Source organism: Myotis yumanensis, unplaced genomic scaffold, assembly GCF_028538775.1.
Source record: "Myotis yumanensis isolate MYYU_CA2020_CCGP unplaced genomic scaffold, mMyoYum1.0.hap1 SCAF_3, whole genome shotgun sequence".
In the NCBI taxonomy this organism is placed as follows: Eukaryota; Metazoa; Chordata; class Mammalia; order Chiroptera; family Vespertilionidae; genus Myotis; species Myotis yumanensis.
This window is the reverse complement of record NW_027223754.1, coordinates 169,286,302-169,310,780: the sequence shown is the minus strand read 5'-3', so window position 1 is coordinate 169,310,780 and position 24,479 is coordinate 169,286,302. Positions and strand designations below refer to the sequence as shown.

At 40.2% G+C, this 24,479-nt stretch overlaps 1 protein-coding gene across 2 annotated transcripts in view; it reads right to left on the bottom strand.

The window, feature by feature from the left end:
• NELL2 (neural EGFL like 2) overlaps positions 1 to 24,479 on the bottom strand; it is a 338,372-nt gene that overhangs the window by 14,900 nt on the left and 298,993 nt on the right. For both annotated transcript variants that reach the window (XM_070410390.1, XM_070410389.1), the window contains exon 17: positions 8,354 to 8,494. In XM_070410390.1, coding sequence (XP_070266491.1) covers positions 8,354 to 8,494 — 141 coding nt within the window. The remainder of the gene's footprint in view (positions 1 to 8,353; positions 8,495 to 24,479) is intronic.

The window sequence follows — 24,479 nt, the reverse complement described above, 5'->3', positions numbered from 1 at the left end:
AGGACGTTTGGCTGTCCGGTCTAATTTGCATATTATGCTTTTATTATTATAGATGATCAAAAGGAGAACTGTTAGCCAGTATGAGGATACTTTAAAATATTTTTAAAGTACACTGATTAATATATATTTTTTTCAGAGCAGATAAAATTTTCTCCTGGTAATGGGAATAAAAATTTTAAAGTAGCTCTATATTTGGTCTATTCAGAATAATAAGGTATATTTGATGAGTTGATCTTCATCTCCCATTAAATACTCTTATAATTAGGAATTATAGTAAGCAGGATAAACATTAATGGTAGGTATTTGGTCCCTTTGACCACAAATTCTACAAAAACCTCTTACTACATAGCGCTTTAAATACATGCTATTAACAACAATATTCCATCAATGGCTATGGCTGGATTTTTATAATCTTTTCATTTTGCCTGACATTTAAAGTAAAAGCTCTGATAAAAGGTAATGCTTTTTCCCCTTCTGGGCAGAGACAGTCCTCGACAGACAAAGAAGAGATGTCCAGGGACCTCCATGCTCTGAAACAAGGGACACCCATAACAATTTAAAAAAGTAGACTAAAAAGCTGCTCACAACAGGCTCGCAAGCACTTGTCATACGTGGAGAAATGTGTAGGCAGAAACATCGTAATGGACTAAGCATTATCTTTTGTTATCCAATGGGATTTGAAATAATTTGAACTAATCTTGCCTCTTCTGCTTCTCTACACTGGGTTTCTCATGGCAGAGGCTATTTTCAATTGAGTGGCAGTATGGAATGTTGGAATTCAGTTTTACTATAATGTATGGTTCCTAAATTAAATATGCACAAAGGAAATATATTCTGCTTTGAAAAACCAACTATGGAATGTAAAAATTCCAACTTTAAAAATATCGATAGCTCCTTTAGTGAGTGATTAAAAAATAATGTTGCTAAATCCAATGGTCAAGTCTCAGTTCTCATCTAACCTGATCGAGCAGCAACATTTGACATAGTTTATTCCCTCTCCCTGGTGAATTTTCTTTACTTGCCTCCTATCACATGCTTCCTTGGTAGCTCTTGTAGGATCTTCTGCCCACATACACACTCCCCAGGTGTAACAACTAAACTATGAATAAACTTTACTCAAGCAAAGAAATGGTAAGGAGTGGTCAAATCAGAGGCAAGTATTTTCAAAGACACAATGTTTAGAGCCATCGAGATGTATTTAAGGAACAGATATGTTGATATGACTTGAACGTCCAGGGAGAGCAGAATCGGTAAACATGCAGCTAAAGAGGTAGACAGGGCCCAGGTAAAGGTCATGTTAAGAAATGTGAACTTTATCATAAAGACAATACAATGTCATTTTAGAGAATTCAAAAAAATCATAATCAGATATCCATTTTAGAAAGATTCCTTTGGTTTTATATTGGGAAAGGGATTTGATTGGATTCGAGTTTGAAACCAGGAGAATAATCAACAGGCTCTTTCAGTAGACCATGCAAGAGACAGTTATCTCATAAAAGCAAACCCGTATATAGTGCTTGGTATTCCCCAATTCTAAGTACTTTCATATAATGGCTCATTTAATCCTCACCACACTGAGGAAGGGACAGTTATAATCCCCTTTGTACAGATCAGGAAAGTGGGCATAGAAGTGTTGCATAACATCCCTAAGGTCACACAGTCAGTAAGGTATGGAAAGACCACGCAGTCAGTCTCCAAGTCTGTGCTCTGAAGCACAGTGCCGGACTGAATGGGAGCAGTGGGGATGCACAGAAAGAAACAATTACAATATAATCTTCCAAGAAAGAAAACAACAAAGATAAAGCAACATAGTGACTTTTTGGCTTTAAAGATTAGGGAAAGGTAGCGATCATGAACGATGTTCAGATTTCTGGCCTAGAAGATGTGGTTGATGATATTTCCAGAGAGAAAAGCAAGATTTTGCTGAGGAGTAGAAATGGGTGGCAGGGATGAGGAAAGACATGAGTTAGTTTAGAAAAATGAATTACACTTTCCTCGGGGCTTCCAAGTAGAACTGTCTTACCCATAAGTAATTGGATATATGGGGCTGGAGTTCAGAAAAAGGACTGGGCTGAAATATGAATTTAGTGAAGGTATACTTTCATCATTTCCTTTCTCGAAAATTGTCCTTCAGACTCCAGTTCAAACTTCTTCATAAGGCATTGCAACTTATTTCCTTTGCTTGCATTCTCTTTTCCTATCTCACCTTGCGAATAATCGAATCCAACTTGAAGTCCTAAAGGTTAGATACTCAAGCCTTTCTTGATCCCAAACAGGAAATAATTTCTCTCTTTGTTTTCTTATAGCCCTGAATTTATATTTTTCTGAAATATTTATCATTTTCAAACTTGTAGCTTTCTCTTTTATTAAAAAGCTCACTACAGCCCTGGCCGGCTTGGCTCAGTGGATAGAACATCAGCCTGTGGACTGAAGGGTCCCAGGTTCGATTCTGGCCAGGGGCACTTGCCTGGGTTGTGGGCTGGATCCCCAGTGCGGGGCGTGCAGGAGGCAGCCAATCAATGATTCTCTCTCATCATCTTATATATATATAAGCTCACTATATTCTATCTTCTGTAACAGTTTTTGTTATACAAATTTTATCTCTTCTACAAGCTGAGAGCAATGACAAGAAAGTGAAATGTGGGCATGAAAATAAAATATTACTATGGAAAAAATACGAACTCAGTAGAAATGATGATGTGGACAAGGAAAATGTTACTCTGGCATATTACCTGAGGATTAAGTGTCTATGCCTCTGAGATAAATGAATGAACAAAACAGCATACACTTTGTATGAATGTAGCTTACCAACATGTATGTTGTGGATTATACAACTGAAGCCTAAAAAACAGTGAAATGGTGCATAGTTATTTATTGAAGTCTTCAAGTGTGAATCTCATACTTCATAGTAATTGTAAATCCACTGCTGTGGCTTTGTCCACTTTGAAATGCTCTTTTTTATTGTTCAACAACAAAAACATGGCACCTTCTCAGAAATAACTATCCTCTTAAAACTGCACCCTTCCATGTACTAATGTTACAATTCTACCAATCACTGAAATTGCAGTAAATGGATAGGTGTTCAGAAGAAGCATTTTAGTCTTTAAATTTTTTTAAAAAAAATTTATAGCACAGGTGGGTTCTTTTAAAAGACTCCTTCAGAGCACACTGACTTCTGAAAAGGTAGTATATTTCTGTGGTAATCATTATAAATTCTATTGGAAGATAACAAAAGAATAATCATTCTAGAATTATGGTTTTGAAAAATTAAGAATTTCAACTGTTTCTGTGTAAGCATCTGTTTAAGCATCCCATAGAATATTTTACTTCATTATCCTCATCTTTATTATGTATTACTTTAATGGCTAGTTTAATTCTTCTTGTTATTTTCTGAATACTCATGAATGCACTAATTATGTTTTGTCCTGATCATTACTATATATACGTAAATATATATTTACTTCTAACTTAGCTACTCTCAGTCATACTATATATCTACTTTTAACATAGGTTATGTGCCTAACACACTTCTGATTAAAATATCATCTATCATACATCTCATATCTTTGTTATTAGAAAAATAAAGATATCATCTACTAGGTTCTACTGCTATAGACACTGATGACTGATAAGCAAACAAATTCTTTGACTTTTTTAAAAAATTTTCCCTCACCTGAAGATATGCTTTTTTATTGACGTTTAAAGGGGGGGGGGGGGGGGGGGAGAGAGAGAGAGAGAGAGAGAGAGAGAGAGAGAGAGAGAGAAGCATTGATGTGAGAAACATGGATCAGTTGCCTCCTGTACATGCCCTGACTGGGGATTGAACCAGTAGCCAGGGTATGTGCTCTGACTGGAAACCGAACCGCCACCTTCAGTGTATAGCAGTGATGGCGAAACTTTTGAGCTTGGCGTGCCAGCATTTTGAAAAACCCTAACTTAACTCTGGTGCCGTGTCACATATAGAAATTTTTTGATATTTGCAACCATAGTAAAACAAAGACTTATATTTTTGATATTTATTTTATATATTTAAATGCCATTTAACAAAGAAAAATCAATCAAAAAAATGAGTTTGCGTGTCACCTCTGACACGCGTGTCACAGGTTCGCCATCACTGGTGTATAGGATGATGTTCCAACTAAGTGAGCCATACTGGCCAAGGCAAGTCTATGCCTCTTGAAGCTTATGCTCTATAGCAGACAATAAGGAAGGAAACAAATTAATATATACAAACATTTCAGGGAAATTTATAACCTCTGTGAAGAAAAGTGAAACGGTAAGTGAATAGTGTCAAGGGTAAGATGCTATTTTAAATTGGGAGTCCAGGAAAAGTCATTTTAGAGAAAATCTACATTAAACTTTTTTTTTAAAGCAGGCAAAGATGTGGGGGAAGAACATTCCAGGCAAAAAGAACAGCACATGAGAAGGGAATCAGTTTGGTGTATTTGAGAAGAGTCAAGGAAGCTGCGCATCCATATCATAATAGGCCTTTGTAAATCATTGTTAGGATTTGGATTTTACTCTGTGGTGCGTGAATGGAGAAGCTGGTAGGGTCTGTGAGAAAGCCAGGAGAGAGTGCTGTCCTCAAAGCCAAGTGAAGAAAATCGTTTCAAAAGGAAGAAATGATCAACTGGGCCAAATGGCTGAGTCATCAAGCAAAGAGAGTAACAGACGAGTGGGATTGGCAAGTGGAAGTGGTTATTAATCCTGGAAGGAGAGCATTCACTGCAGCAGTGGCACTCCGCTTCACTGGAAGCAGGAAAGCACAGGTAACACGGCTAGAAAATTCTTTTAAAGAGTTTTACTCTAAAAGGGAACAGAAAAATAGGGAATCGGGTGCTGTCAAGGAAAGTTACAATGTCTTTGTTTTTGTTTTATTTTTTAATGTGGGTGCTACTCCAGGCTGTTTGCATGCTAATGAGAATGATGCAGGAGGAAAAGAGTATTTATGACGTCGAAGAGAAAGTGGATAGTACAAGGGCAGAGACCTCATGTAGGTGAGAGGGAATGAGATGCAAGTTACAATGGAGGGTTTAATTTTTGATAGGAAAAATAAAACTTTATTCAGTGAAACAGGGGGGAGGGAAAGCAGCAGATAAAGATGTAAGCGAGAGTTATCCGGTATAGCTCCTGGGGCAGAAGCGAGGTATTTCTGTTTTCTCAGTTAACTAAGAAGAACAACCATCAACAGGAAAATGAAGAGAAAGGAAGTGCTATATAAGGTTTGAGGAGACTGGAAAAGGTATGAAATGGTTGTATCAGACAGTTGCAGGAGAAAGTTACTAAGGAAATAATACAGGAATGCTGGACAATGCTGATGGCCCCCAATGATCCTCAGCATTTAATATTTAGGCTCCTATATAATCCCCTCCCCCAGAATGTGGCTAGACTTACTGAGTCACTTCTAACAAACAAAATATAGGAACAGTGATGAAATGTCACATCTGAGGTTAAGTTATAAAAAAGCTGTGGCTTCCATCTTGGGCACTTGCTCTCTCCTGAATTGTTTACTCCAGGGGAAGGAAGCCAGCTACTGTGTCTTGAGGCAGCCCCATGGAGAGGCTCATGTGCTGAGGAAACAAGGCATGCCAATAGCCACATGAGTGACCTCAGAAAGAGATTCCCACTACCTCCAATACCACCCAGACAGGTCTTCAAGATGAGACCACGGACTGGCCAACCACTTAACTGTAACCTCATGAGAAGCCCCAAACCTGAGTCTTACATCTAAGCTGCTTTGAGATACTTTTTGTTGTTTTCAGCTGCTAAGTTTGGCGGGGGTGGGTAATTTGTTATGCATCAATAGATAACAAATATAGCCCACTTGAGATTTGTGGTCATACATTTTAAAAAACAATGAGTGCAGTTACAAGTGTAAAGTAAAGTAAGATAGTCAGCAGAGGTATGTGGTTTTCTACTCATATGTGAAAGGATGTGCAAGGATACCAAGCAGAATGACACACAGATTACCCCTAGAGAAGAAGTGGAAGGGATGGGGGAAAGGGGATGAACTAAAGATGCATTTTCAGCTTTCATGTATATGTTTCTGTATGATTTATTTATAATCAGCTTACATTCATCCTTTTTGTGTGTAATCGAAAATAAAAGAGAAGAGGAAGGCTTCTTTCTCGTAATATACTACAGAATACAGGCAAAATAGTTTATCGGGGAAGAGCCAAATCACAATTTGATCTGCTCTAGTCCTTGGAATTCTCTATGGGGCTGGAAGTACTTACTCTGGAACATTAACAAGGGCAAGGGAAAGCCCTGAGACCAAAGTTAAACGGTTATATGCAGATGCCAGGCTTTAGCCCTTGGTAAAGTGTTAGTATTCCCATTCCTACGTAAAAATCCAGATGGCTCCTCTGCTCAAGGTCCAGAGCTCTGCGGCTGCTGGCAAAGCATGCTGGGAGCTTTGGCATCTATCACCCAAGTCTGTTTTACTTTTCTCTGTGTGAAAACCTTTAGAGGCACAAGGATAAAAGACATCATATCATTTAGGTGTCAACTACTGTTAAGTTAGCTTCTCCAAGGCTTTCATTGACTTTGTCATTTTAGCCACATTATTCTCTCAGGCTGTTACTCCATGAAAGTGTAAATACAAATGGAGAAAATGACTTTTTGAGATCTTTTTTATTCTTTATTCCTGTGCCTACATTTGATGGCAAATCCTTCCAGTGTGGGTGGTTTCCCTGGCAATTATTCACTGGGCTCTGCCAGCTGTTTAAAAACTGTGCCCCTTGACAGAGGGTACAGACAAGCAGAGTTGTTTGTCAATTCACTGAAATGGATTCAAAATTAATGGTAAGTTGTCTATATATATAAAACCCTAATTTGCAAATAGACCGAACAGCAGAACAACTGAACCACCAGTTGCTGTGACATGCACTGACCACCAGGGGGCACATGCGGAACATGCGGGCATTGGCAGGAGGTGGCAGAGCGGGGAACATGGTGGGCATCGGCCATGACGGGATGGTGGAGCAGGTAAGTGGGGGCACCAGACCAAGGCGGGCACTGGTTGCTGTCACTGGGGCAAGCCTCTGGTGGTTACTGAAAATTCTTTGCTCCCGTGCACCACCTGCTGCCGGTGTCCACCACCGGTCCCGATCGCCCCTGCAGGCTTCTCCACCTCCCCCTGCTCCTGAGGGGCGATTGGGGCAGCAGCCACCACTCATATTTGCTGATGACATCAGCCATGCTTGCACCCGCTTCTGGCACCAGCCCTTTTTGCTCTGCGCTGTCAGCGGGTGCGAGCAGGGCCAGCACCCTCAGTGCATGGGAGCAGCAATGGTGGGAGTGGGGCTGCTGGCAGACAGGGGACTGGGGGCTGCGGCGGGAAGGGCCAGGCGGGGGCATGGAGGAAGGGCCAAGACCTGATCCTGTGCCCACTACAGCCTTGTGGCCCACAGTTCCTTTCAAGGTGCATGAATTCATGCACTGGGCCCCTAGTCTATATATATAAATGCCTAAGCGACCATTTGACCGTTTAACTGGTAGCTATGACACGCACTGACCACCAGGGGGCAGAAGCTCAATGCACAGACATGGAAACATGGAACAAACTGATGAATCTGAGAGGGAAGAGGGGAAGGGGGAGAGTAGGAAGAGATTAACCAAAGATCTTATATACATACTACAGGCCTGTTGCACAGATTTGTGCACCAGTGGGGTCCCTCGGCCTGGTCTGTGCCCTCTAGCAATCCAAGTCCCCTCAAGTGATGTCGGCCTGCCAGTTTCAGCCTGATCCCCGCAGGCCAGGCCAAGGGAACCCATCAGTACACAAATCTGTGCACTGGGCCTCTAGTTGAGTATAATCTGGTTGAATTTTCTACTCCTATTAGACTAAAATCCTCTTTCAAGCAGGAATCATATCTTCTGTATTCAACATGAAACATTCACTAAACATCTCTTACTTTGCCAGACAAGTGATATGTTATCATGTACTATGTATATTATATTTGACTATATCACTATCATATCCCTATTACCCCCTTTTTCTCTCTATGCTGCTTTCCCCATCTATTTTTTCAAGCTTTTCTTGGGGGTCATATTTTGGGGGGCAATTCCAAAATGTATCTGATATTATGGGCTTGTTCATCCTAAAACACACTCAATGGTTGCAAATATCCATAGAGAATTGGTTTAGTGTCACAAATTTTAATAACCTAAAAACTGATTATCATAGTTAGCAAGCAAAAGTTAGATTTTAACATATTTCCAATCACTGCCGTATAAGCACACAACAAAAATCACCAACTTAAACATTAGGTCAATAGCAACTATCTACCCTTACTGCATATTCCTCAGGTTCAAGAGGAGTTTCAAACTCTAGGTCTTCTCCTGTACTGACCTTCACATGACTCTCCACTGGGGGAAAACATTCCATTGTCATGGTAGCCGTCTCTGCACTCACAGTGGTACCATCCAGGCAGGTTAATGCAATTGGCCCGACTGTCACACTGAACAAAGCCATCCGAGCACTCATCAATGTCTGTGTGGAAAGAAAACAAAAATGGGCTGTTATACACTTGCTGCTTTTATCTCAAAGAAACAAAGATATCCTATTAACATTTTAGCACCAGCAAATCCTAAAAACCGAGGACACATAAGATTGTGAAAGTCCACTTGGTTATTGGAAGCTGTACAGAAAAAAATGTAGTGGTATTAGTGGAGGAAAAACATCTAGACAGCTTCTCTGTTGCAAAAGTCATCCTGCTGTAGAAAATGGAAAGAAATTATCTGTGATGGTCATTAGTGCTGCTCACCAAGTATTCCCAGCTCTTCTGGACACAAGCTAGGATTGCCACGGGACGTCCTAAAGCTAATTAGGGAGTGACATGTGTCCCTGCTACGCAGAGCCCTGGAGATGCAGTGTGTGATTCACATGTATATTTCTCCATCACAATGACCAGCAATGTTCTGATCAGCTGCAGTTCCTTAGTGAGGATGATGTAGCACCTTCCTTCTCTACTTGAAATGGACATGCAGTATAAGCAAGAAATCCACCTGTTTGCACTAAGCCACTGAGATTTTAGGGTCTTTTATTACTATCGGCATACCCTATTACAACCTCATCATCAACATATGGCTATAGCATTCATGCATCAATATCCTTCAAATTTCTGTCACTATTTAACGGGTTTCTCATATATTAGCTTATTCAACCCTCAAAAAATATCTTGCCATGTAGATAGCATATCAGACAAATGAAACAAAATGAGGTAAAACAATTGTATGTGATTTAATGAAGATCACCTATATGTTCACGGCTGCCTACAAGTAGACTCAGACTAAAATTGGCAAAATTCCCTACACAAAGAAAGGTATGTATCTTGAGTCACATATAGTTCCTCCAGTGGTTTATTAATATTTACAAATATTAGGTGCCCTTTATTCTCCTGGTTCTATTTGCTAAATAATGGGAACATCCAACCCCATCCAAGTCTCTTCCTTTGATCGTAGAGGGAAAATTCCTAGAGTTGACTTACAGAATGTCCCTTTCCTCTCAAATATTTCTGGGTTCTGGGTGCTTTGGGGTTGACTCGGACCCTAAATGATCTGATGGCACTGCACCACTGTACTAGTAGCTGTGAAAATATTCGCATGCACCCCTCTCCCATCTTCTAGCCTTGTGTTGTGACTGAAGACTCTGACTGCCGAGGTAGAATAGCATTTTCTTCCACACCTGCGTCACAGCTCCTGATGCAGTGACCACCACGACGATGTCCCTCGTGTTGAAGGGAAATCCAGCTGCTATTTAGAGTCCTGCACGCCCCTCCCCCCAGACAGTCCACTCCAGCTCAGCACAATCTATTTCCTTCCTAGTCCAGTCTCATCTAATTCCAAATTCTTGGAAGTATATGTTCCTTTCATTTTCTTTTCCTATGTTCAATTTTGAAAGAGATAATTAAAAAAAATATATTTTATTGATTTTTTACAGAGAGGAAGGGAGAGGGATAGAGAGTTAGAAACATAGACGAGAGAGAAACATCTACCAGCTGCCTCCTGCACACCCCCTATTGAGGATGTGCCCGCAACCAAGGTACATGCCCTTGACCGGAATCTAACCAGGGACCCTTCAGTCCACAGGCCGATGCCCTATCCACTGAGCCAAACCGGCTAGGGCAAAAGAGACAATTTTTTAAAAATAAATGAATAAAGTTGTGTGTGTTTTTAAAGAGAAATAAGCCAACATTCATTTAGTTCTGATAAGCCCAGAGTCCCCACACTAAAACAAGGCACAAACTATTCTCTTAGATTAGGTAATAGGCCAAAAAATAGATATCTTATATTGCAAAAGTTTAACATTATTTCTAAACTATGGATGTTTTGTCTCTGTGGTTCCTCTTCTGAATAGTCAGTTCCTCAAGTCAGTTGTTCCCACCATCCATGTAATTCCTAGTGAGCAAATTAGCTAACCATTGACTTCCTGACACATGTGGATTGCTTCCACTTACTAAGGCCTCATAGGTTTTATGAAACAGCCTATTTGTATCTCAAAGGCCTCCCTAACTGATGAACCTCTGATTATAAATGGGATCAACATCCTTTGCTCATTCAGCTTTACATGGTCTTTTCTTCTAACGCAAATGATGCAGAAAATTGATTATGTCATTTCTTAAATGCATGGACAAAAGAAAATAGGTTGGGATTTAAGCTTTAGAAGTGAGTTTCTTGGAAGAAGGCCAGAAGGGGTATGTTTAGAATATCTCATTTTAGAACAATTTGGTCATTAGTGTTGGTGATTTGGAAGTAGCTGTTAATGGAACAGAGCCTTCTCCACTGAAGCAACTCTTGCATCTATATTTAGTCCTTTAATTTAGCCCCATTTTCTTGCCTGAACACAGTTACAGAGTTACCTCAGATCCCATCACACACACACACACACACACACACACACACACACACACACACATATATATATTCAATTTATTTTCTCTCATAACTCTTTTCAAACACAATTCCTACTCCTATACTGCCTCTTCTCCAACTTCTTCAACTTCTTTTTATTTACAATACTAGATGCCCGGTGCACAAATTCATGCATGGGTGGGCTCCCTCGGCCTGGCCGGTGATCGGGCTCATTGGGGCAGTCTTGCCCAATCCCAATCAGGGCTGATGGGGGCCAGCCGGCCAGGGAGGGTCCATGGGAGGATTCCAGGACATGTCCAACCTTCTCACTCAGTCCCGATTGGCTGGACCCCAGCAACAAGCTAACCTACTGGTCAGAGCATCTGCCTCATGGTGGTCAGTGTGCATCATAGCGACTGGTTGAGCGGTCAAGCGGTTGAGCAGTAGACCAAACGGTCAACCGATGGGTCGGACACTAAGCATATTATGCTTTTATTATATAGGACTAGAGGCCCGTTGCACAAAAATTTGTGCACTCGGGGGGGTCCCTCAGCCCGGCCTATGCCCTCTTGCAGTCTGGGACCCCTCGGAGGATGTCCACCTGCTGGCTTAGGCCTGCTCCCTGGGGTATCAGGCCCAAGCTGGCAGACAGACATCCCTCTGGCAGCCCAGCAGCCCTAGGGGGATGTCCACTTGCCAGTGGGGAGCAGGCCTAAGCTGCAGTAGGACATCCTTAGCGCTGCTGAGGAGGCAGGAGAGGCTCCCACCACCACCGCTGTGCTGGCAGCCATCAGCCTGGCTTGTGGCTGAGCTCCCACGTGGGAGCACACTGACCACCAGAGGGCAGCTCCTGCATTGAGCATCTGCCCCATGGTGGTCAGTGTGTGTCATAGTGACCGGTCATTCCCAGTCGTTCTGCTGTTAGGGTCATTTTGCATATCACCCTTTTATTATATAGGATAGAGGCTTGGTGCATGGGTGGGGGCCAGCTGGTTTGCCCTGAAGGGTGTCCCGGATCAGGGTGGGGGTTCTGCTGGGGTGCCTGGCCAACCTGGGTGAGGGGCTGATGGGTGTTTGCAGCCTGGTCACACCCTCTTCAGTGTGGGGGACCCCACTGGGGTGCCTGGCCAGCCTGGGTAAGGGGCTGATGGCTGTTTGCAGGCTGGTCAAGACCCCTCCAGTGGGGACCCTCACCCCATGGAGGTTTGGCCAGCCTGCATGAGGGTCTGATGGCTGTTTGCAGGCTGGCCACACCCCCTTTAGGGTGGGGGGTCCCCACTGGGGTGCCTGGCCAGTCTGGGTGAGGGGCTGAGGGGCGTTTTCAGGCTGGCCAAGCCCTCCGGCGACGGAAGCTCCCAGCCTCTCCTTTTTTTCTTTTTTTTTTATTCTGGGGTTTATTTACCTTCTATAATTGAAACTTTGTTGCCTTCAGTGGAGCTCAGAGACAGCTCCTGCTCGCTCCAGCTCCATGGCCACGGCCGGCTGAAAGCAGGTATCTGGGGTTTATTTACCTTCTATAATTGAAACTTTGTTGCCTTCAGTGGAGCTCAGAGCAGGCCGGGAAGCTTGGCTTCCTCCATCACTGGAGCAACCAAGCCTCCTGCTCACTTCAGCTCTGTGGCTGCTGGCGCCATCTTTGTTGGGTTAATTTGCATATAGTTGCTCTGATTGGCTGGTGGGCGTGGTTTAAGGCATAGCGAAGGTATGGTCAATTTGCATGTTTGTCTTTTATCAGATTAGATAGCAACCTCCCTTGATCTATAAATATGATCATTAAAGACGAATAGAAATGTTTTGCATTATATCACTCAGTATTTTGAAGACTGAGGATACAACATTTATGGGCCATATGTACTTTCATATACAGTTTGAGTATTATTCATTACTAAATAGTATTTAGAAGATGAATACATAAATGGATGCATCACTTGTTAATTTATTATTCACTATTTACTGCATGCCAATTATGGGCCAAGTACTTAGTGGTGGGGAAACAACATGCACAAACCAGAAGTAATTTCTGCCCTCACTAGGTTTACTATCTATCTAAATTATCCTTATTTTTTTAAAAAATTAAATTTATAAAAATCTGAATTTACATCCATGTAGCACAGTGTTTCCCAACATAGTCTATATCTACCACCATTGGTATAGTATTAGGTGATAATAAGCAAATCCTTTATTTTAATGGCTACATATTTATATCTCTGAATTATTTCCATATAGCAAGTGATACTAATAGTACACTAGCAAAATTTAAATTTAAAAAGGGAGAGGGATTACAGAAACAATATTAAATAAATATTGGCATATGAATATGACAAAAATTATGAAGGGGTATACAAATGACTGGAGTTTAGAAAATGGCAAGATATGGAACATTTATTCACATTTCAGAAGGATTTTCTGAGTAATTCTTTAGGTAGTGAAAGGCCTTAATTTATTTAAAATATGACTCAATTTACAAAATATACAAGTATACATGTGTTATAGTTCAAATTATATACTTGCTATCATATAGGATAGAAAAGAAAAACTAGAAAAATATATTTGCTTCATTTTATGCTTTCATGTTCCTGATAATTTTGATTTCTTTATGCAAACTTTCAACCTTGGTGAAAGACCATTTAAAATGAAAGTTTGCTTGAATTGCCAAAGCACACACTTCTCACCAGAAGGCAAGTTTGTTTGGCTCATGGATCTTTTTGAAGTCAGAGATAAAACAAACAGCCTCATCTGCAAATTATTTGATGTACTTAGTTGCTCAGTAAGTATTTAGCAAGTGAAGAATTGCAATGTGATCCACAATTTAAGATTTCACTATTTTTTCCCACACACAAATGTGGATATTACTGAGTTATAACTATGGATGCAGACATATGCTTTACATATTGTGTAATAACAGAAAACAGTAAAAATTTTTTGAAGATTTTATTTTTTGGGTACTTTCTTTAGGTCAGGTAAAACCAAAATTTCTATTTGAGATAAATATACAGAGAGCAACAGACCTAGGAGAGAAAATTATTATTTTATTCCACATGAACTATCAAGTTTGAACATATTACTTTCCAAACTGAATAAAAGTATTCAAAAAGAGAATACAAGAGTGTATAAGCTCAGATGACTCAGTCTATATTATAAGGATCTAAATTTTGTACTCTGTAGGCACATTACATAAACAACTAAAAATAAGTTTTATGAAAAACTATAATTTCATTACATATTATATCTTAGAGAGGAACTAGTTCCCACTTCCTGAGGGGCAATTAGAACATTTCCAGTAGCTACATTTAGAACAGCCAGCTAGTGATGATATTAAGATGCTGTCCCAAAGCACAGAGAACCTAAAATCCAAAAGATATTTAGCCATCCAGCAACAGCCATCAATAGCAGCCAGACTCCAGGGATCAGAATAGACTTAGGTAATAAAATTGGAAGGCACTGTTGAGGATAGATTTTTCTAGAAAGCACATATGTTTTGAGGCGATCATCCAAAGCAAACCAACAAACAGAAAAACAAGAAGGGAAAGGGTGTGAACACAGAGAAGCTCACACATTTCCGAGTCTTGCTTCCTTTGTTTCCCTCTGGTGTGGGGATGAGGACCTGCTACAGTGGCACCCAGACTGCTGGCTTCAGAGGGAGCTACTGAAAACGGCTTTTGCCATAGCATTTAAAGGGTCACTTTAGAAAATGACAAAATATTTCTTTGTAAAATTAAATGCAGTTATAAAATGAGATATGTGAGTGATAATCTCTCATACATACGTGATTTGTATTGTAACAACATAACTAAGGACAATAAAAAGTGTGCAAATGCCTAGAAATATCCATCCCTAAACTAGACCCTAATCATTAGTTTATCCTGCACCCTTTTAAAGCTAAGAGAAACTGATTAGTTGCTACTCTATATGAATGAAAAGAAAATCCAATTTTTTCAAGTGAGCACATTATTTTTAATGGCAAAGTCAAATAATGAGTGCCATCTTTCATACTGTTTATTATTAATAAAAACCTGGCATCATTTCTCATAAAAATAGTACTTGAACTATTTACATAACTATCCTATGCTCTGGTAGTTAAATTATATTGATGAACAGCAGGCAAGTAAACATCCTCAAAACAAATTAATCAATTCTTGATTACCCACATGTGGATTATTTGCTTTCTAGATTATCTGCCGCATTTTTTTTAATCACAAGGTCATTTCCCTCTCTCATTTGTTCAGCTTGTGGGGTATCTGCTTTCAACATTTAGATAGATGTGAGTGCTCAAGGAATGCAAACTCATTTGAGCATTACAGTATTTGTAATAACTATAGCAGATTTAGAAATAAAATACTGTCCAAAATTTTATAAGACTGATTTCTCAAATGAGCATTTTGAAAATAAAATATTATCAACATATGTAAAGAAATGTTTAAAATCATGATATACTCTTCACAAGTGGGGTAATGACATTATAGATTTAGTGAAAATTTTCATTACTTTGTAGTTCGTAATTAGGAAATTATTGACTGATCCTTTAGAAAGCACAATATAATGTCATCATTACAGCATCTAGTCCTCCTAATAACCATATTCTTATCACTATGTTTTAGATAAAGAAGGGTGAGACCAAACACACTGTCCAAGGTCACACAATAGACCAGAACTCTTTCAAATCCAAGTGCAGGCCTCTTTCTCCCACACTAGGCTGCCTCTCAAAACCAACACTTGGCCAATCAGAAACAGCTAATGCTTTGAGATATCTCAGTGTATACCTTAAAGGGAGTGAAGTCCAGCTCTTCGGCTTGTTAGCTGTGTAACACTGAATATTTTACTAAACCTTCTGAGTTTTCTGTTTCTGAACTACAAATAATCCTTCTTTCTCTCTCAACAGTTTGCTATTAACTGCTTCTGTTAGCTTTCCAAGGCCTCATAGAAGTGATACCTGGCTCATAACAGGCGTTCCATATGTGTACCTCCACCTCTAAAATAACCCTTCAGAGTATACAAAACATGTTCACTTGTCAGTTGCTTATTTGAAAAGGAGCAGAGGTAAATGCAGTTTTACAGGTTGGGTTCAGGCCAGAGAATATCTTTTCTTCTGTGGACAATTGGGAGCTACTGAAGAGTTAAAGGTAGAGTGATGTGGTCTAGGTACAGTTTGGGAAAAACAGGCAGTGCCTACATGTTGAACAGACAGGACTGGGCAAGACTAGAGGCAGTCTCATAACCTTATGAGCTGTTTTTCATTGTTTAAGAAAAAAATAATAATGATTTTAATTAGGGGGGAAACAGTGGAAATAGGGATAAAGAAGCATGTGGGTTTCTTTTTTTTAAGGCTTATCTCAAACTAGAGGCCCGGTGCACAAAATTCATGCACTGGGGGCAGGGGGTTCCCTCAGCCCAGCCTGCACTCTCTTTAATCTAGGACCCCTTGGGGGATGTCAGGATCGGGCCTAAACCGGCAGTCGGACATCCCTCTCATAATCCAGGACTGCTGGCTCCCAACCGCTCGCCTGCCTACCTGCCTGATTGCCCCTAACCACTTCTGCCTGCCAGCCTGATCACCCCCTAACCACTTCCCTGCTGGCCTGATCGATGCCTAACTGCTCCCCTGCCGGCCCAATTGCCCCTAACTGCCCTCCCCTGCAGGCCTGGTCCCCCTAACTGCCCTCCCCTGCTGGCCTGGGTCCCCCCCACTGCCCTCCCCTGCAGGCTTGGTTGCCCCAACTTCCCTCCCCGGCAAGCCATCTTGTGGCAGCCATCTTTGACCACATGGAGGCGACCATCTTATGTGAGGGTGTGGCAGTCAATTAGCATATTCCCTCCTTATTGGCTGTGTGTGCCACCATCTTTGCAACAATGTGAGGGTCAACTAGCATATTCCCTCTTTATTAGATAGGATTGGTATACAAGGCTCTTTCATGTCTCCTGCATTGACATCAAACCAGTCAGGTTTACAGTCCACATGTCTAGGTACATACCATACAGAGGAAAAAAGATAAAGAGAACCTGATTTTTGTGTGTGGTTTCTGGAGTATTATCATTTTTTTTCCCTTGAGAGTCTTTGCATATGGAGTCCCTATTGCCTAGAATGTTCTTCTTTTTTTCTCATCCCCTCACCCAGTCAACTATTTCTCTTCTGACTGTGTCTCATACTTCAATTAATTTCCTTGAGAAAGCCTTTCTGACTCAAAGGCTATGTTAGATCTCCTATTGCCCATTGGTTTTTGTACTTTCCCACATGAGTTCATTGTATTTTGCCTTAACAGCAACTGTCACGAGATATTTTTTGTTCTAAACTTGCAAATATTACACTGACTTAATTAGAAAAACTTCAATTCTAGAGAAAGTCCTCCTTATCTTTCTTCCTCCCTTTCAAAAGTACCTTGAGTCTGGGCTTTTTGTCTATCAATTTGTGAATTTCTCACCAGTAAAATAAACAAACAAACAAACAAACAAAAATAGGGGAGGAGAAGGTCTGCATTGATTCTATAAATTGATTTTGGGAGAACTGACATCTTTACATTAATCCACACACATGATATATTTCCCCTTTCTCTAATGATTTTATAGTTTTATATTATAGTCTTCACCGGTATCTGAAAGGATGTGTTATGCATATTTTGTCCATATTTATTTCTAAAAAAATTTTTGCCTTCATTTTTTTAAACCAACTTTACTGAGGTATTGTTGACAAAATTATAAAGTGTATATTTAAAGTGTATAATGTGGTGATTTGATTTATGGATATGTTGTGAAAGGATTCCCCCCACTGAGTTAATTAACACATTTATCACCTCACATGTTTATCCTTTTTGGAGTGGGAGGCGGGTGCTGAGAACATTTAAGTTCTACTCTTTAGTAAACTTCAATTATACAATACAGTGCTTTCAACTTTAGTCACCATGCTGCACATTAGATCCTCAGACCTAAATCCAACTTTACTGAGGTAAAATTTATATACAAAAACATCACAACAATTTCATGAGTTTTCAAACGCAACCACTCCCATAACTAATATACAAAACATTTCCTTCACCCCCAAAGTTCCTAAATATTACAACAGTTTGAAAATATTAATTTGGATAGTAACTTAATGCTTGTCATTTTGAGTAAGCTGCATATGTACCGAGGCTACTTCTGTATTTTTTTAAACCACACCTTGAGAACACCTAGCAAAGTATTTAATACATTGTTACAGATTCATACACGCTTGCTGAATGACTGAGTGATATTTCTGTAATATCCAGTAACTAAGTGGCAACCCCACCTTTGCGATCAGCTGGGTCAGAGGGGGGATGCAGGCAGGTGTCAGCTTGAAAGCATTCACTGAGCTGCAGTAACAGGTGGTACGATGACACTTCTCAACCTACTTCAAAAATTTATGTCAAAATGTTGACTAAATATTAAGTGGAGGAGAATGTGCTCGTTGCCTATAGATGTATATACATATTTTAACAGGAAGAGCACAAGGCTTCTGATTAAAAACATTTGAAAATCTCTTCTTCCTCCTAATCTTATAAACATGATGTCAAAATAACAAAGTTTAGGCAAACACAGATAAAAGGAAATCACCACCAGCTGGGAAAGAAATTTCAATACATATTTGTCTTTTCTTAGAAAATGGGATATAGGTCAGAGCCAAGGAAGCCACAGCCCAGAGTCTTTATGAGCGATGTGGTCCTACAGCTGTGAAGGCAGTAGTCTGCCTTGAAGGATTCTGAAGCTACTTGAAATAATACTTTAAACAATAAAGAATTTTAAAAATGATAACAAACATGAGTTTAGAAGGAATAAGTAAATATGTATGTCATATAAAATAAAACTGCTTGCCCTAACCGGTTTGGCTCAGTGGATAGAGCGTCAGCCTGCAGACTCAAGGGTCCCAGGTTCGATTCCGGTCAAGGGCATGTACCTTGGTTGTGGGCACATCCCCAGTAGGGGGTGTGCAGGAGGCAGCTTATCGATGTTTCTCTCTCATCGATGTTTCTAACTCTCTATCCCTCTCCTTCCTCTCTGTAAAAAATCAATAAAATATATTTAAAAAATAAATAAATAAAATAAAATTGCTTGTTATAATAACATTTTATGATTTTGTTTAGATTTCCTTTGTATACCTTTTCATAAAGAACTGAGGGCGAATTTTTGTCTTTATTTTAAAGATAAGATTATTAAATCAACGTATTTAATAACACTTAAAAAATACCACGCTGGGCTGCTGAGACCTGGAGCTGAGAGTAGCTGGGTGAATTAAAAGTCTACTGATGAACAATCAACCCACCCACCTCCTCCCACCTGGAGCAGACTGCCTCAAGATAGCAATCACCCCTGAGGGCAGATTGAATGGTTCCTTTGTAAAAAATAAGTAAATAAAACATCTGAAGGAAACTAAGGCAGCTGGTGTAGGAGTTGTCATCCTTTGGAACAAAGCCCCCTGCGTTTCAGCATGTAGAGATCTCAAAGTGTAAGTAATTGGCTCCCTTTCAGTTCCCCTATTGTAAGTCTGCCAGTCAATAAACTTTACCTCATTATCAAAGCTCAGAGTCAGTGTTTCTATTTCGTCACTCTTGAAACATTAATGTGAAATCAAAAAACAAGAAATACTTGGGAAAATTTATAACAATATAGAGAAGAACCAAGATACACCATCAGAAAAACTAATCTCGAAGGAAATAGAAAAAATTCACAGAACTTAAAATATTTCTTATTAATATCTTCAAATAGATTTGAGAGATTATTTCATCGATAAAAAGGACAGTGCTATGAAAAGAGATAATTAGAGAGTTAGAAGCAGTCTTGGAAATTAAAAATGTGATAGCTGAAAATTTTTAAATGCAACATAAGGCCTGGAAGATCAAGTAGAAATAGTATCTTCAAAAGTATAACATGGAAAATAGACGAAAAGTGTGATACAGTAAAAGCAAAGAGCATCAACCCCAAAATACTAGCTTCTGACTAAAGACAAATTTCATACCAAGAAAAGAGAAAAACAATGGAAGGAAAATATCTTTTAAAATAATAATAATTGAAGAACTTTCCATAGAACTGTAGTTTTTGGATTTAAAGGCCCCAGCAAAGTCTCCCAATAATAGTGACATGACAGTCAATACTCAGTGAAGGCTTACTATGTGGCAGCCACTGTTCTCTGTGATTTACCTACATACACTCACTTAGTGCTGACAGCAGTCTCATGAGGAAGGAAATATTATCACTCTCCCCATTTTAAAGAGGAAGAAATATAGACACCGAGAGTTTAAGTAATTCTCCTTAAGGGCATTGAGGGGCAAAACTGGCATTTGAACACAGACACCCTAGGTACAGAGGTCAAACCCTAGCCCCATACACAACACTGTCTCACCAATGAATGAAACAAAAACCCACGTCTAAACACACACTGTGAAATTTCACAATAAGAATAAAATACAAATCTGAATAACTTCCAGAAGGGAAATAACAGCCAAGCATCATTTTTCTCACTTGCAGCACTGTATGCTATAAGACAGTGAAGCAATGATTTTGACCCTAGAATTCTATACTCAGCATAACCGTCTGAAGGCAGAATAAATATATTTAATAAAAATTCCACAGAAAACTTATGCACATTTTAGGCACCATTTTAAAAGACGATTTACTGATGATACAGTCCAGTAAAATAAAGGACTACATCAGTAGTTCATCACTCCTTGAAAAACTTCTCACTTTGCAAAGAAACACCACTTTCTCACTTCTCCTCTTACCTCAATGGCCTCTATATTTTGATCTTCTTTCCATATCTTAACTTTACAATCTACAAATGTTTGGGTTCCCCAGAGATCTATTCTCAGATCTTTTGTTTTTTATCTACTAACCTTTTTGTAATTTTATCCAGGACTAGGGTTTTAAACACCTAAATATCATCGATACCTATAGTGGATTCAATTGTGCTCCCTCAAAATTCATGTCTGCTTGGACTCAGAATGTGACCATATTTAGAAATAAGTTTTTTTGCAAATATAATTAAGAATCTTAGTATATAATCTTCTTGGATTTAGGGCAGGCCCTAAATCCAATGATTGGGGTCGTTATAAGAAAAGATGCAGAGTGAACCACAAAGAAAGTCAACATGGAGACAGAGGCAGAGATTGGAATTACATAGTCACAAGCTAGAGAATGTCTGGGGCCACCAGAAACTGGGAGAGGCAAGGAGAGATTCGTCCTGGAGCCTTCAGAGGGAGCATGGCCTGACGATACCATGGATTTTGGACTTATAACCTCCAGAACTATGACATCACAAATCCTTTTCTTTTATTCTTTAAAAATTTTTTTAAATTTATTTTCTTTATTGATTAAGGTGTTACATATGTGTGCATATCCCCCCATTGCCCCTCCACCACCCCCCACTCATGCCCTGACCCCTCTGGTGTCTGTATCCATTGGTTAGGCTTATATGCATGCATACAAGTCCTTTGGTTGATCTCTTCCCCTTACCCCCACCCTCCCCTACCTTCCATGATCTCACTCATTTGTGGAATATAATGAACAACATAAACTGATGAACAAAAACAGTTCCAGAGACAGAGAAGCATCGATCAGACTGAGATCATAAATTCTTATTTTAAGTTACCCAGTTTGTGGGACGCTCTTTATAGCAGCTTGAGGAAAATAATACATTAACTCATTCAAATTTTCAACCAGACGCCTCTTTTCTCTTCCAGACCTGCATATTCCATTTCTCACTCCATCTTTCCACTCAGATACCAAACAACTCCTTCTTGAATCTTCCCTATCTCAGAAAATGGCAGTACCATCAATTTTTGGGCAAAACTGTAGCTTTATTTTTAATTCCTCTCTTTCACTCATATCTCTTTACCAAATCTATCAAAAAACCTTATTGGCAATGGCTTCAAACTATATCCAGAATCAAATGATCACTTCCCACTCTCTTCATGCTTGCCAGTGCAGTCCATGTCACCCTCATCTCTCACTTGAGTTAATATAACAGCCTAAAGAATATCCCTGGTTCCATTTTCTCCTCCTATAGTCCATTCTGATTTCATAGCAGCCAGGTGATTCTTTTAAAACATATGTCAGATTGTGCCATACCTCTGGCCTGATTCTATCTCCCACTCAGGAAGGATGTTAGGAGGGAAACAGATTGGGGAAAAGCTGTAGGGCACACACACTATTATCAACCATTTTCTATTTGTAAGTCTGGGGACTACATTTCCCAGAAGCCATTTCTCTGTCTGATTCTGTGTTAGAGTTCATCAATGAGAGGAACTCCTGAAATTCACAAGAAAGAAGCAGAGAAGAAGCCATTGTTCTTAGGAAGTCATGGCAGTCGGTGTCAGTGGTTCACTTCTGGGAGCTCTGGCTTCTTCACCAGTTCTCAGGTGGCAGTCTGAAGTGATTCTTGAATGTTTTCCAAATCCTCTGGCTGTGGCCTTACAGACCTCACTCCTCCAACCCCTCCCACATCTGTAAATGCTAATTCCTAGATAAAGCTCCTTATTCCCATACTACTTATAGTGGCTGTTTTCCTAATTGAATGCAGACTGGTACAGAAGTCTATAGACTGAAGAATATAATGAAGAGGTTTTTTTAAAATAATAAATGCATGATGAAGTATTAAAGGAAAAATATTATCAACTAGAGGCCCAATGCATGAAATTCATGCAAGGGACTCCCCCCTCCCCCACCCCCACCCCCGCCACCACTGTGGCCACCTCTGCCTCGGCCCCTGCCCTCCTCGGCAGCTGGGGGCCTCTGCCGCCTCTGCCACCTCTGGCCCCTGCCACTGCAGCTTCATCTGGAAGGTTGTCCTGTCTAATTAGCAAATTACGCTTTTATTATTATAGACTAGAGGCCCAGTGCATGGAATTTGTGCACAGGAAGGAGGGGTCCCTCCGCCCAGCCTGCACCCTCTCACAATCGGGGCCCCTCGGGGGACATCCCTCTTGCAATCTGGGACTGCTAGCTCCTAACTGCTAGCCTGTCTGCCTGCCTGATTGTCCCTAACCACTCTGCCTGCCTACCGATGTCCCTAACTGCTCGCCTGCCTGCCTGCCTGATTGCCCCTAACTGCTTGCTTGCCTGCCTGATTGCCCTTAACTGCTCTCTTGTCTGCCTGATTGCCCCTAACCACCTCTGCCTCAGCCCCCACACCTGGACCCAGGCTTCCCTCCTCCAGCCGGCCACAAGCACCCGGGACCCTGGGTGGTTTCACCTGGGCCCCAGCTTTGTCAGGAAGGGTCTGGAATGACATCCAGAAGAGGTCCGGTCTATCCAGTCTAATTAGCATATTATGCTTTTATTATTATAGATTAGAAACTTCAAGAAAGAAACAAAATAAAATATTTTAAAGATAAGAAATACTATAGCCCAATTGCCTCTTGATGTATAGTTAATGGGTTGCTCAGTTGGTTGGAGCCTCTCCAGGTGCTTGAGGGTTGCAGGTTCTGACTGGGCTGCAGGAAACAACTAATGAGGCATGATTGGGTGGACCAGTGGGTCAATGTTTCTCTCTCAATCTCAATCTCTCTCTCCCTTCCTTCCTCTCTCTCAAAAATCAATATTATATATATATATATATATATATATATATATATATATATATATAATACATACACACACACACACAGGATGGGGCAAAATAGGTTTACAGTTATGAATATGCAAAACAGTTTATTCTTGTATTATTATTTATTAATTATTGTATTATTTTTCCATAAGAACAACTGCCCTACCGTGTATACTATTATCTCTCTAGTAAACAATATTTACATGGTCACAATAACATAAACTGCTAGAAGCTGGTCCATCCTTGCTGCTTGACACAGTCGCTGCAGGGAAGAAAGATCTGCACAGCATATGTTTCAAGGGACCTGGCATACTGTTCTTAATATGTTTGTTCCCCTTCTTAGCGCTATGTGTTCTAACCAGGGCCACCTCCCTGAGAAAGGTTGTTTCCCCAGGTGGGGATTTTTCCCTGGAGTTAGGGATTAAAGGGACTAAGGAAGGGAATAAATCAGTAAAACCCCTTAACTAAGTGCCAGGCGGGTAGTTAATTACCTTAACTACGAATAATCACACTTAAACCACATAATCTTTACTTAAGATAATCTCCTTCAGTTACTTCCTTGTAGCTTAACAGAACAGTAGAGTAGTGACCTTGGAATGGAGATAACAAACTAGCCCTAACCTTTGGAATAGAATGGATAGGATTAAAATCAACAGAACTAGATGGAGATGGGAGATTTGGCAAAGGTCAGATAAGAAACTATGGACATAAAACAAGGAACTGTAGAAGGTCAAGGGAGGACCCAAAACATACCATGATGTGACTATAGAGGCATGCTTATAGGATCAAATGGTTTAAATACAGATGTAACAGGAGAATAAAGGGAGAACCCAACTATGCTGATCAACTGAACGCTGTCTCCGTGTCCTTCATTCTTCGCAGACTCCGTCCTCACCTTTGAGAACTCCTGGACCACTGGGGCTGGACCCCGGCAATAAACAATATGAATTTTCAAATTTTAGGTCCAACTGATAGAGGGCATGGGGTATTTCATTATGGTTACTGAAAAGAATATATCTATCAATTCTGAAATACAAAAAGACAGAAGTTTGGAAAGGGAAATTGGGAAAAAGCAGAA